Raw genomic sequence first — 14815 nt, 5'->3', positions numbered from 1 at the left:
CATGTCTAGATAAATGTAGCTTAATTGTGAATCTGGGACGCCGTCATGTGTGGCTTTCTCTCGCTCACCCAGACGCGTTATGTGGACTGATAAGTCACGGGCTGTTATGCATTGCCTGCCATCCTGTGCCTGTTATGTTACAAATCGTTTTTATTCCACTACAGCAACAACTCAGTAGTTTCACAGCACCAAGGCTTTTTTGTTATTTGGAGTATTGCCCCCCCCCCAAACCCCTCTCACTACCGCCAGGGATATGCAGGCTGTAGTCTGTGGAGAAACTGGAAAAAATATATAAGTCTAAATGTACAGGAATGAGAGTAAAGCTCAAACTAGCAAGGACTCCAATGCTACACTCAAGGGGCTGAGTTCCAAAGAGGTGCCACCCCTTCGATTTCCAGAGAAATACAACTCCTTCTGGCTGATTTCCAGAGAGATGCAACTCCGTCTGGTCGATTTCCAGAGAGATGCAGCTCCTTCTGGTCGATTTCGAGAGTGATGCAACTCCTTCTGGCTGATTTTCAGAGAGATGCAACTCATTCTGGCTGATTTCCAGAGAGATGCAACTCCTTCTGGCTGATTTCCAGAGAGATGCAACTTCTTCTGGCTAAGAGATGTGTAGTAATGTGTCTGGGTGCAGGGGGTGACATCATAGGTTCTATGTGTAGAACTTTTGTGTGCTCGAGTTCTGAATGTTACTGTTGGGGCAGTTGATGTGAGTGTAGCTGCCTGGATGGGTGTGGGGGACCAGTGTTCACCATACTTGTGTCTTGTGTTCCTACCTTCCCACCTGTGTACCTGCGAGCCCGGAGTGTGTAGCAGACAGATGGAGATTAAAGTATAACAGTACTTACCTTACCAGTAGTCTTCCGTTATTTCACGATGCAACTCCTTCTGGCTGATTTCCAGAGGGATGCAACTCCTTCTGGCTGGTTTTCAGAGAGTTGCAACTCCTTCTGGCTGATTTTCAGAGAGATGCAACTCCTGGCTGATTTTCAGAGAGATGCAACTCATTCTGGCTGATTTCCAGAGAGATGCAACTCATTCTGGCTGATGTCCAGAGAGATGCAACTCCTTCTGGCTGATTTCCAGAGAGATGCAACTTCTTCTGGCTAAGAGATGTGTAGTAATGTGTCTGGGTGCAGGGGGTGACATCATAGGTTCTATGTGTAGAACGTTTGTGTGCTCGAGTTCTGAATGTTACTGTTGGGGCAGTTGATGTGAGTGTAGCTGCCTGGATGGGTGTGGGGGACCAGTGTTCACCATACTTGTGTCTTGTGTTCCTACCTTCCCACCTGTGTACCTGCGAGCCCGGAGTGTGTAGCAGACAGATGGAGATTTAAGTATAACAGTACTTACCTTACCAGTAGTCTTCCGTTATTTCACGATGCAATTCCTTCTGGCTGATTTCCAGAGGGATGCAACTCCTTCTGGCTGGTTTCCAGAGAGATGCAACTCCTTCTGGGTTAGAGCTTGCACCACTGCCCTGTATCAGTCTGATAACATAACCCTCTCCTTCTTCTCTGGCAGGTTGAAGAGCTGTTTGAGTCCTTTGAGGACACTCCCCTAGGGGCAGCGTCACTTGCCCAGGTGCACAAGGCTAAACTGCATGATGGGAGGACGGTGGCAGTGAAGGTGCAGCACCCAAAAGTGCAGTCCCAGAGTTCAAAGGACATCTTTGTGATGGAGGTAGGTGCTTTGACTCCACCATGACTGTTAATGCCTTTAAGCGACACGCAGCCTACAGCTGTGTGGGATCCGTGCATGCGAGAACTTCTGGTAAAATGAAAGTGTTCCATAGATGTGCTTGCGAGAGCGTAGACCGGACCATACCTCTGCTTAGTTGAAAATGGGTGCATCTGTATGCGTGCATGCCTGAGTCCATGTGTGTATCCCTGCTCACGGAAAAAGAGTATGTTTGTGCTCTCTATTCTATGGCTGTTCATATCTCAATTCACGTTAAAGTGGCTTTCTATATGTGCTTGTGGAAGTAAACATGCGTATAACTCACTGTGCAGGTGACAGTGGACTCCTCTGTGTGTGTGTGCATGCCTTTTCATGTTGATTTTACTAAAGGTACCAGATCGGAGTTGGAAGAAAGCCTGCACTGTGGGGATGTGCAGGACTAAACACTATGACCCAGATGGCCTGGGCTAAGCTGGACAGTGCGTGAGTGGGACTAAAAGAGGTTTCTCCAGCATGGGGTCTTGCATGGATTCACATGCTCACGAATATTCCCTGTTGTCAGGCCAGGAATCCTCCTGTAAAAGTAAGACAGTTTCACTTACAAATTGTATTTCTCCTCTAAACCAATCACTGTCCTCTGTGTCATACTGCCCCCAGCCAATGACAGTCCTCTCCCTAGGCCCCTCTTCTGGCAGCCATCTTTAGATTTTTACTGCATGTTTCAGTGTTGGGAGTCCTTGAGTTTTGCTCTGTGAGCTTCATCTACATTTTTTTTGCCTTTTTAATGGAAAAAGTTTCTATTTGTGTCAGAAAAGAGCCTTTGTGCTCTTCTCTCCATCCGCTGACGGCGGGGATCTGTTTATCAGTAAATTTCAGCACCCCTTAAGGGCGAGGATCGTCGAAGTTTCTTCGAAGCTTCCAGAAGGCCATCAGGTCCACTCCGTACCTCTGGCCATGACGGAGAAGAAGGAAGGAAGATTCCTTCTCAGGCTCTGCACCAGATGCGGGCTACTGAACGTGTTTGTAGAGGACAAACACCTCCAATGCGTCTACTGTCTTCAGCCGGACCACAAGGAAAATCTGCCTCAGCTTCTCCAAGAAAATGATGAAGGATCAACACAGTAGAGAGGCGGCATGGCTAAACGCCAAGGCCTCTGCCTTGTGCCCCGTGCAGGGCCATGCCTCACCCAGGACCGGACGGTCCGAGGAGCAGGCTTCCAAGTCCTTTGAGAGCGCCCCATCCGTGGGTGCCAAAGACAAGACCAAGCACAGCAAGTCCAGTTCCATCTGGGTCGCCGCGCAAGTGGGTCCACGATGGACAGGGCGTGATCAACATCACCATTCGCCTCACTTTGCCAGCCAACGATCAAGCTCCTCCTCTAAAAGGAAATTGTCCAACATGGCTGAGCTGCGGGTGGCCAGGGTTCAGCCTCCACATCTGTGTCGGGTGCCACCCCTCCGTCCCCGATGGACACAGACATGGCCACGACAATATCGTCATGGCGGGCAGATCTCCGGAACTGATGACGTCCCCACCGGATGAAGTGGGGTCATTTCATTCCATGGTCGCCAAAGCTTCTGAGCTTTCCCAGTTTATGCCCGAAGAGACCAAGAAGGAGGGTTTAGTGTACCAGCGGTGTAAGGTCAAAAGGAAGACCATCATGGTGGTACCCCTTCTGGACGATGTATGGGAGGAGAGGCTGCCCCTCTTGAAGAACCCTTGCACGGCCCTGACTAAGCGGGATAGGCTGGAGAAAAAGTACTGGGCGCCGGAGTCCGCACCCAGGTGCCTACAGTCGCAACCATCACCCGACTCAGTGGTTTCCGCGACCGTGAGGAAAAGGTTGTCGAACCCTTCCTCATTGTCCTCAAGTGGGAACTTCGTCAGGACCATGTGGACTGCATCTTCATCAAGCGGGGCAGGCCCCAGAACGATCTGTTTGCGATGGCAGCAAACTCCAAATGCCAGAAGTTTGCCAGCAGGTTCCACCAACCGAGGAGCATGGGGGACACGTTCTCATTGCCATGGGAAAGACTGTTTCTATACACATTGCCGCCGTTGCCTCTCTTGCTACGAGTCATCAACACACTCAAACAGTGCTGTTGGAGGATGATACTCATCACCCCAACATGGCTGAGGCAGATTTAGTACCCAGACCATTTTAGCCTTTCAGCGTTGCCTCGGGTCAAACTGCGAGGAGTCCCGGATCTTCTCACCAGAGGAGGAGGCGCAATCCTGTATCACAACCCAGGATCGCTGAACCAAAGGGCTTGGCACTTGCAGCCCTAGAGTTTGAAGGATACGAGTTGCCAGCAGACTGCAGGGAGGTCCTTGCCAAGTCCAGAGGTTTGTCAACTTTGAAGTGCTACCGTCACTAGTGTAAGCGTTTCGCTACATGGTGCCGGTCTTAGAAGATCACCCCTCTGAGGGTCATGTCCCCGCAGATTCTTCCATAATTGTTATCCTTAGCCAGGGCCGGAATGGCGTATACCTCTATCAAGGTGTTTCTGGCGGCGATCTCCCGCTACAACATGTCTCCAGGAAGATATTCACATTGGTCTCTCTGTCTCGTCAAGGAGTTCCTCAAAGGACTATTTCGACCTTTCCTGCTGGTGAAGGCTCCTACACCGACATGGGAGCTCAACGTGGTGCTGATGAGGCTCATGGGGGTCCTCTTCGAGCCTATGCATCAGGCTCCTCTCAAGTATCTCTTGTAGAAAACGGCTTTCCTCATGGCAATATGTTAGTGCAAGGTAGCGCTCTCCCAGTGGGCTGGCCCCCCAGTGTTCCTCCTCGGCCACCACCAAAATTCTTCAGCTAGCGGCATCCACCTTGCAAGTGCAGAGCCTCATAGGCAGCCCAAACAGTCCACTGCTGGCCCATACAGCACAGGGCCAACTGCTGCGGCAAGCCTGTTATCAGCACTCCTCCATGGCACAGGGCATTCAGCCCCCTCAAAGCTCCTCCTCCATCACTGTAACGCTCTTCAGCGTTGCGGGTACCAATCCTGGAACACTGGAACTCCCTTCCTCTCTCTATCTGTTCCATCCCCACCTATTCCTCCTTTCGTGTCTCCTTGAAATCTCTTCTTCTCCACTCCCCTCCCTGACACTCCTATCCCCTCCTTCCACCTTCCTCTTTCCTCCCTTTTACCCTCCTCTTCTTACCTCTCTCTCCCTGCTCCGTTCCTCCTAAGTCCCCTCTCTTCCTCTCTCATCCTCAGCCTAATCCTCTTCCTGTTTCCCACTTCCTTCCCCTTCTCCACCCCCTCCTCCCTCGTTTATCTTCACTGGCAAATTGTTCTACTTGCTGTATTACTGGTTTGATTCATATTTTGTAATTGCTTGTACTGTTTTTATTGTCTCGTTGTTATAATATAAAGCGCTTTGGCGTAAAGCGCTGTATAAACACAATAAACATAAACATAACAATTACAGTAGATGAATCAAATCTACATGTGATTTCAGAGACTGGTGATATAATTCCAAAATTGCTAAAGACACATGGAAGCATTTTACCATCCACTTCTGTAATGCTGTAGAAGTGGAAACATTTTTTTGGGGGGGCATCTGTAAATAGAAGATATCAGTATCTAAAGACCGAGATAATGCCCCTGAAACAGGGTTTGTATAGGAGAAAGGGGAGCGGTGGGGAGCTAAGACATTGAGGGTCACCCGCTACTTGTAAGGTCTATGCATATCCAGTTGAGCATCATGATTGGTCTGCACAGTTGGTGGAGAACTTGCTACTGCTGGCAATCCCCAAGGTTGAATGTGTTTCTTCCGTCTGGGCCTTGAAAGACTGCATGAAGTGGGTACAGAGCGAGGTGAATACAGGTGAAGTGCACGCGCAAGGTTTATGATTAGGGGGGGAATTGTTTGTTCTGTCCCCTCGTAGTGTGTCTGACATAAGCCAGATTGCAGTCTTATTGCACCGGTTGCTGAGGGGTGAGTGTGCGGATGGCACTCGGGAAGTGTAAGGGAAGTTAGGATTACATCCATTTTCCCAAGTTCCCACAAAAACCCTATCCAACAGCTTACAGACACAAGGGTAATTCAAAACTCCTTAAAGTGCCACTGACTTCTTGTAGCTCAGGCTGAGATCAACAGCTTGATGTGTTGAGCAACACGGAAAACATACAAGCGCAATGCAAGAGTCAAATCAAGCACTCGCAGCAAATGGCGATGGAGATGTAATCAAAACTTACAGATTGATGGGTGAAATAGGTTAAAAAATCCTAAAACTTAGGGTTCGAAATTCGGATTGACTAAGCAGGAGTTAAACGTGGCTCCTGGTTGTCCCTCCTTAACCAGTGACCAGGAGCTACCATCGGGGAGCGAGGGGCCAGTACATAGCATTCCCCAAACCTAACTTACACTTAAGATGCAAATATATAATTGTGTCCATTACTTTTTACCCTTAAAGCTTTAAAAGTTGTATGGAGTTGTCCTAATGTTTGTTTATAGATTGCCCCAGAGTTAAATTCACATAGGTGTGTTTGTTCAGCATCCGTTGGTCTGGGGAGCCAATAGTATCTCCTGGTAGCTGTTGGTGCCAAGCTAACCAGGCTCTACTAGGATACAAGCGGGAGCTTAATAGCTCCTATTTCAAACCCTGAATGTACAGTTGTTATATGTATGCAGCTTTTAAATCTTCTCACTGGGCGATGTTCCTAATTCGAAGTGAGCATGTTGTCGTGTCACTTCCTCACATCCACTACTTCTTTGGCTGCCCTGAAGTAACGCTTGTGTGTGAAAAAATGTGTTTTATGCAGATGTTTGAACAGATGCGCCAGACAGTATTTTATTGTTTTGGCTTATTTATTCAGCCGTGATTAATTTGATTTCTGATACAGATATTCTCCTTTAGTCATGTGCCTAAATGATTGGGTGCCTCGACACGTGTTTCACCACCTTTTGTTGGTGGATCCTCAGGGGGTCTTAATGTTCTTGCTAATAAGCACTTATTCAATGATGTTGTTATATGATGCGGTAAGTGGGTCCTGATGCCCCGGTTTAGTATAGCAGTGTATTGAAGTCAATGGGAGGGTTTAAAACATCCTAAATCTTGTAAGAATATATCGCTTGGCCTTTTTAGCTGTGCCAGAGTCATGCGCTAGGCCCACCTTCCTGGCATGTAGGCCCACTGGGAAGATGTTCTGCCATTCATTGTGCTTGCCGCTCTTATCGAATGCTGCAGGGCTCCCTCGCAGAGACCGGCCTCTCGTGCCCTCCTGCAACTCCGCCTATGGAATACGGGACTGGGGAATGGCCTGACACTGCCCTTGAAATCCTGTTTGTTGGGTTCCTCTGCTTATGATTGCCATTGGTGTTGCTCAGGGTACTACACCCCCCAGCATTCCTTCTCCGCTCCATGCAAGTCTGGGGTCTCCAGTCCATGATAATTTGGAATAAATGTGACCAAGATTTCTGCGAGATGTGAAGCCTTAGTTACTGCTAAATGTGGGTAGGATCATGCCCGCCCCTCGATGAGCCTTTGGTGCCGCTTGCTGTGCCACTCATGATGTACCGTATCCCATGCCGCTTCCTGCTTTTGACTTTGGCCCTATGTTCGGATACCACCCTACCACTCCGATTGCACTCAGATTGTGGTTTCTGGCGCCTTGATCTTGGCCAAAGTCAACAGTGATCATATTGTGGAAGGTTGGCCAAACTGCACAGATCAAAATGCATATTAAGGTCCTGCTGTATCGCTGTTGAAAAAGCCAAGAGGTTTTGGCAAATAGAGAATGCAGCTGGAGTTCCTACAAAGTGGTTCTGTGCCTCTCTGTTCATGGAGGAAGGAGGTCATGTTTGCAGGAATCTATGGGAGACTTTATGGTTGTGATACCAGCTGTAATGAAACATGGAGGATAGAGCTTTGAGAATAGGTATCGGCTGATGGTTTTGTATGATCAGACTGAAAAGAAAGGTCCGACCGTACAAAACCACCGAAAAATGCTACCACCAAAGGTTCGAACACCAAAAGCATTGCAGGTAAGTAAAAAAAAAAAGACTGCTGGTGTGTCCCCCGCAACACCCCGCTCACTATACTGTGTGACCCCCGCAACACCCAGCTCACTATACTTTACAGTATAGTGAGCGGGGGTTGCGGAGGAAAACCCTGCAGCCCCCGTAGTATGTAAGTGTGTTCTCGTGAGAAAGGTGCAAACTTTTGGTAGTTCGCACCTTTCTCATGCGAACATTCCGGCCACAGCAAAATCAGCCGTGGTCGGATCACTTAGAATCTCGGCTGATTATGTGAGATAGGCGGAGGAGTGAGAGTGGCAGAGCAGTTTGATCATTTGTGGGTGAACGAGGGCACACAGGTGTTTGCAGATTGCAGAATTGGAGAGGTATGAGGAAAGCGTGCGGCATGACACAGAGGTCTTCCCACACCGAGCATGACGCAGAGATTTATGTATCCCCCACCAACACACCTGTGATGAGCGAAAGGCTTCTGGTGCGCTGTATTTTAATCACTGTGACTCAAAGTCCTCAATATCCATGGGCGAAAGCATCAGGATGAAGAGATGTAATGATCAATAATGATATGTGCTGAGCAGCGAGCAGTGTCGATGGGAAAAGACTAGTCACCCTGGGCCGACCTTGGCGATTCGCAGCAGCCTTTCTCATAAACATGTAAATGAAGCCACTTTGCAAGACAGGCGCCTGTTAATAGGAGTACAGAGGCTTCTGATTTTCTAACAGTGCTTGGCATGTGAGCATCCTCGTCTCTGTGTGGCATCTGTGATGTTCAGGGATTCTTTTGTTTGGGACCTTTTTAAAACCATGTAACCCATGAATATAACTAAGTATACTAAATTCCATAGGACCACCAGTGGATGTCTATAATGGAACACGTATAAGGATAGGATAACTTTAAATGAGGACTGTATGAATAAGCGTTGTTCGGGGGAAGGTAGCTGACTGCTCAAAGGGGCCCTGTGGTCTATAAAGCACATGGATCTGCAGTGATGTTTTGGACTCCGACTCCCATGATCCCTCACCATTGAGTATGTTGACATGGGTTGATGGGAGACGTAATCCAAAACATCTGACGAGCCACTGATTACAGACCCCATAGTGTCACAGTATTTACTTCAGAAAACCTCCTGCAAAATTCCGTGAGCTGAAAGAACAGGAGGCCAACATTTGATATCATACCGGGAATGAATGTTCTAGAACTAGAGGGCGGACATTTTGCAATACGCTCAGGAGCTAGCAACTTCTCTCGCATGTCCATTTTCAGGAAACATGTAGGACACATATCCCCTTTATATTTATGAGCGAGTCACCACCTTTTTTTTGGTTAAGTTTAGATCAATGTTTTATCAACAAAGTTCAACTTGTGCCACTTCCAATCCACGATCAATCAAATGGCAGCTTTTTGAGGTCCACAAAGTAATGCAGAGCATTGCAGAGTCTTCTCCTTCATGTGAAAGATAACCACAGGTGAGCAACGAGAAAAAAATAACAAGAGTTAATATTATCTTAATACTGGCAAAAGGGAGTGAAATTGTGTAAGATCTTGGATTCAAGCAGACCAATAGGCACTCTCGCAGAAGCCACCAAGGAAGTGTCCTTTCCCGGGCCCAGGAAATGCCAGATCACCCAGTTGCCGCCATGGCCCATTAGGCAGCTGCTCATGGTGGAAACACATGTAGGGCCATAGCTGTGCCACCAAATCCACCAAATGGGCTGATTTTGGTTAAGTCGTCAATTGAAGGAAGACAGATTATGTGTACATTTTCATGTAAGTAGTCTACGCTGTGCATTTTCGATTGTTTTTGTGAATGTGTTTTAATACAACACGGAAATCTGGGTGGTGAAGGGTTTCTGTGCTGTTGTATGCCCAACCACAATGCCTTCCGCTGTGTGTGCATATTGCCGATGACATTTACATGCATCCCACTGGTGCCCAGCCCTTCCGCCAGCATTGAAATCAATGCAGACGGATCTGCATGTACATTTTCTGCGTGTTGTGTGAGAAACCTGAAGGTGCCTCTGTCATCCAGGTGGCCAGGACATGGCCATCACTATTGGATCCAGTTCCTGGGGGTGGACCAGTGCTGGAGGATCACCTGGATGAGGGGTCTTCGGGGAGTGGAAGTGGGACACCGAAGGGTGAGACATGGTATCCCCTTCCCTGTTACACCTTTTCCCCATCCTACCAGGTAGGATACATAGAAGCTCAACCCCCACCCCTTTCCCGCACAAACACTTTCTCATGTACAGTTCATCATGAGGGCCAACGGAATAACACCTGAGCCGTATAACTGACGTGTCCCAACACAAGGGTCGGGCAGAGTCAGGCAATTAGTGATAATTACACATACCTGACTTCCATCTCACTTCCCCACACAGATAAAAGGCGGAGCAGGAAAGCACACTCTGCGCAAGGCAAAACGCATGAGGAAGCTGTAGTTCGGAGATGGCGGATTACCACAAGGAGAAAGGTAACACGACCAGAAAGGGTTGCAAGGAGGGAATTGCCCATGGACTTTTCAGAGGAAGAATACCGCTACTCATGAGCCCCCGTGGATAAGAAACATAAAACCTGGAATTAAAGCTGCAGAAAGGTGCATTGTGTGTCGAAAGTACCCGAGGCTCTCCTGCATCGATAGCCAAGGTGGGGAGGAGCGATTGCTGCCATGGTACTGTCCTTGGCTCCCACAACAAAGCCACTCCAGAAATGTCAGCACAGCCGGTGAGTCAGGGAGACTGATAGCAGGCCGGTCTGTGTTAGAACCTAGGTTGCAAGCTGCAACATTGTATTAAGAAATCAGCAAAGAACCACCAAGTGTAAGGCACAGTACAGCCACAGGGCACAGCTAAATTTAAATTGGAATTTTAGCAAGTAGGTGAAACACAGTACAGCCACAGGGCACAGCTAGATTGGAATTTTATCAAAAAGGTGAAACACAGTACAGCCACAGGGCACAGCTAGATTTGAAATTTAGCAAAAAGGTGAAATTCATTACATCCACAGGGCACATCTCGATTTGAAATTTAGCAAAAAGGTGAAACTCAGTATAGCCACAGTGCATAGCTCGATTTGAAATTTAGCAAAAATGTGAAACACAGTACAACCACAGGGCATAGCTAGATTGGCTAGAGGCAATAAGAGTGGGAATCCAGGTGAGATGGAGTAAGGGTGGGAAAGTCAGAAGGGTAGGGGCAATAATAGGCAGAGGCGACTAACCCATTGTGCAGTGAATTGAAAGTGTCACAATAGTTCCAGCTTCTCAGAGGAATGAAGGAGCGCCAGCCCCAACCCCAATGCGAAAGTGAGGGGTGCAGGAAGACCTCCCAGACCTGACCAGGCAGCGGACAAGGAGCAGACAGGGCCTTATGTAGTGGGCCTTTGGTGAGGGTGCCGGCTAAAGCCTGCCGGTCCCCAATAGGCAGATATCTGACACACAGGCCAATTGGAATGCAGCAGAAGTGAGGGAGGAGGACTCTGAGCCTCCTAGTAGGATGCACTGCGAACATCGATGGCCATCTTGTAATTGCCACGAGGACCAGGCAAAAAGGGCTGTTTTAAGTGGATTCCCCCCTATGGCCACATGCACACTGCCCCAGCATGGTAGATGGGCAGAAAAATGCAGCGTGATGGTCGCCGCATTCAAGGAGCACAATAATAAGATATTTCACTTTTTTTTGTAGCTTTTTGATTTTCCACCTACTAGGTGTTCTCAGGGCACAATGGCTGATTCCCTCAGAAGGAACTCCGCTCCTGTCACGAATGGGAGCACCAAGAGTCTCAAATCCGCAGGATTGTCTACCAGTGGGGCATTCTACAAATCAATCTCTTCGCTCCCGTGACAACAAGAGGGGAGTAGCCTTTGCCAGCAGGTTCTCTCCTCTGGAGAGCCTGGGGGATGCCTTCACATTCCCCTGGGAGAGGAAGTTCATATATGCTTTTCCCATGATCCCACTGGTGGCTTGGGTGTTAAATGTCTTTAGGCAACATCTGTGCAGACTGATCTTAGTGGCCTCTGCTTGGCTGAGACAGTCCTGGTACTCCGACCTCCACACCATGTCCACCGCTCCACAGATGAAGCTGCCTCCTCTTTGCGATCTTTGCAGGAGCAACAGCGCAGTGTTACACCACAACCCAACCTCCCTCAACTTGACGGCCTGACTCCTACACTCGTACACTCCAGCGATATCCCACTGCCACAAGACTGCAAAAACATTATAGCAAGGTCCCACACTTTTTCCACGCTTGCCCGTTACACAAATAAATGGGCACATTTCTCCCACTGGTGTAGAGCACAGGTGCCCTGATCCTTTCAGCATTCAACCGAAGGACATCCTACCATATCTGCTATCCTTGGCCAGGTCGGCCTGGTGCATTCCTCCATTAGAGAGCACCTTGCGGCTTTCTCACGCTAAACTCGCTCCTCTTCCACACCTTCTCTCTGGTGCCACTGCTTAGTCCAGAAGTTCCGCAAGGGACTGGTCCGTTCCTTCCCACCGATCCATCGGCTGGCCCGAGCCTGTAAACTGAATGTCGTCCTCTCGAGGCTCATGAGACCTCCTTCGAGCCTATGCATAAAGCTTCTCTCAAGTTCGTTTCCTGGAAGACTGTGCAAATGGTTGCCATCACATGGGCTAGTTTTGTGGGTGAGATGCAGATTTTTTCCTGCCAAGTCCCCTACCTGGTTTTCCACAAGTCTATGGAGGTGCTGCGCACTAACCCTTCATTTGAGCCAAAGGATCCTTCAGCGTTTCACCTCAATGAGCCAGTAGTGTTACCTGTCTTCTTCGGGTTACCTTCTTCACCTGGGGAATGCTCGCTGCATTCTCTAGATGTAGTGCATGCTTTGAAATATTACGTATACTGTACGAAGTCATTCAGGAAGACCTCTCAGCTCTTCGCGACTTTTAGTCCCTCTGGAAGGGGAAACACACTTTCCAAACCTTAACCTGCCAGGTGGAGTTCCTCCTGCATCTCCTTCTGTCATCAATAGGCTGGCAGGCCTCTGCTTGGCAAGCCCAGAGCTCATTCTACAGGGGCCATTGCCACCACAACAGCTTTCCTCTCCGGTTCCCCTGCTGGACATCTGCAGGGCCGCAACCTGGAGATCTGTACACACCTTTACACAGTTTAACTGTGTCGAGAGGGATACCACGGCAGAGTCCAGTGCCGGCCAGGCAGTTCTGCGTAACCTGCTTGCATGAGGTGAGTGTTTCCTGGGGTAAGTGTTTCTTCAAGGAGCTTGCCTCCGCCCGTTGTGGTTATGTGGTACTGCTTTGTGATCTATTCATACAGCATGTGAATCTATGAAAGATCCAATGCTGGAGAAGGAATATGTTACTTACCTGTAACACCTGTTCTCCAGAATGGGTTTCTTTCATAGATTCATATGCGTCCCTCCCGCCTACACCGCTGGGCTCTTCTGGACTCATAAATGCCACTTTATGTACGCTTGCCAAATATGGATATGGCCTCTAGGGGTGAAGCTAAGGGAGCCCTTTCTGTTCAGTTTAAAAAAATAAACTGCTCTGCGTCACTGAGGATTCCTAGCCTGACGACGGGCAATATTCATACAGCATGTGAGTGTAGGAAGGATACTAATCCTCGATAACAGGATTTATAAGTAAGTAACTTATTCCTTACAGCTGCATTTGCACTTTTTTAGGCTATGTTGTAGGGCTGGGCGATATATCGAGATTTGGAGATATATTGATACATTTTTTCAAAATTGATATAGGATGAGACAATATCGTTAACATCAAGATTTATACATATACATTATTACTTCTCCAGCATGGGGTCTGGCATGGATTCACATGCTCATGAATATTCCCTGTCGTCAGGCTGGGAATCCCCAGTAAAATAAAAATCAGTTTCATTTTCGTTTCTGAACTGTCTTTCTCCCAAAAACCAATCACTGGTCTCTGGGTCATACAGGCCCTGTCCTGTAAGCAACCTTACTTAACTTTCCATGAGACGAGGTTGGTGCTGCGGACGCACCCCTCTTTCATGCCCAAGGTGCCATCGGACTTTCATCTAAACAAGCCCTTGGTGTTACCTATGTTTTTTCCGATGCCTTTGTCGCCCGCTGAAAGGACTTTGCACTTGCTGGATGTGGCTAGAGTGCTGAGGCTTTATGTGGACCACACAAAGAGTTTCCGGAAAACGTCTCAGCTCTTTGTGAACTTTGGTCCTGTGAACCATGGGAAGGCCCTGTGCAAGGCTTCCATTTCCAGGTGGCTCTCCGGCTGCATCGCCCATTGTCTCCAGTTGACAAACAGACCTTTGCCTGGCTGTCCGAGAGCCCATTCTACCAGAGCGATCGCTGCCACAACTGCGCTCCTGTCTGGTGTGCCGCTGCTGGATATCTGCAGGGCTGCTACGTTGAGGTTGACTCACACTGTCACGAAATTCTACTGCGTCGACAGGGATTCCAGGGAGGAGTCCAGAGTCGTCCAAGCAGTGCTGCGCAACCTGTTCGCTTGAAGGTGAGCCTGGTGAGGAGGTAAGACAAATTGCTTGTGTTGAGCCTTGCCACCTCTCGTGGTTGTGCATGTGCGTTCTGCTATGTATTCTTTATTCATGAGCATGTGAATCCATGCCAGACCCCATGCTGGAGAAGGAACAAGTTACTTACCTGTAACTGTTGTTCTCCAGCATGGGTCTGGCATGTATTCACATGCAAACCCTCCCGTCTGCCCCTCTGCGGCTCGTCTCTTGGTCCTACCGCCACTTTACTTGCTACCAAATCTGAGGATGGCTTAGGTAGAGGGCAGTCATTGGCTGAGGGAAGTATGATCCAGAGCTCAGTGATTGGTTTTTGGGAGAAAGACCGTGCAGAAACGAAACTGAAACTGATTTTTCTTTTACTTAGGATTACCTGCCTGACGACGGGGAATATTCATGAGCCCCCTCGCTTGGCCTATGCTGGCTAGTGCACGACCCCTCCCAAAAATGTCACTGGAAATGCTCCTCTTGAATTCCCGGGTTTCTCTTGTAGTTCAAGCAAATGATAAGTTTCTTGGAGTTCAACAAAAATACAACAGGTGCACTCCTGAGCCCCTCCAGCAAGTGTTAGTTTGTGCTTTTTCACACAGTTCAAACAAACAAGTCTCTTGGATTTGTAGATCTTTCAGTTGTTCCACT

At 48.5% G+C, this 14815-nt stretch overlaps 1 protein-coding gene across 1 annotated transcript in view; it reads left to right on the top strand.

The window, feature by feature from the left end:
* Positions 1-14815, top strand: part of ADCK1 (aarF domain containing kinase 1) — a 1181187-nt gene that overhangs the window by 673722 nt on the left and 492650 nt on the right. The window contains exon 5 of the mRNA XM_069637911.1: positions 1528-1686. Coding sequence (XP_069494012.1) covers positions 1528-1686 — 159 coding nt within the window. The remainder of the gene's footprint in view (positions 1-1527; positions 1687-14815) is intronic.

This window comes from Ambystoma mexicanum, chromosome 14 (assembly GCF_040938575.1).
Source record: "Ambystoma mexicanum isolate Mex_15411 chromosome 14, UKY_AmexF1_1, whole genome shotgun sequence".
In the NCBI taxonomy this organism is placed as follows: domain Eukaryota; kingdom Metazoa; phylum Chordata; class Amphibia; order Caudata; family Ambystomatidae; genus Ambystoma; species Ambystoma mexicanum.
Note: the sequence above shows the minus strand (reverse complement) of the source record. Positions and strands in the feature narration are given on the sequence as shown.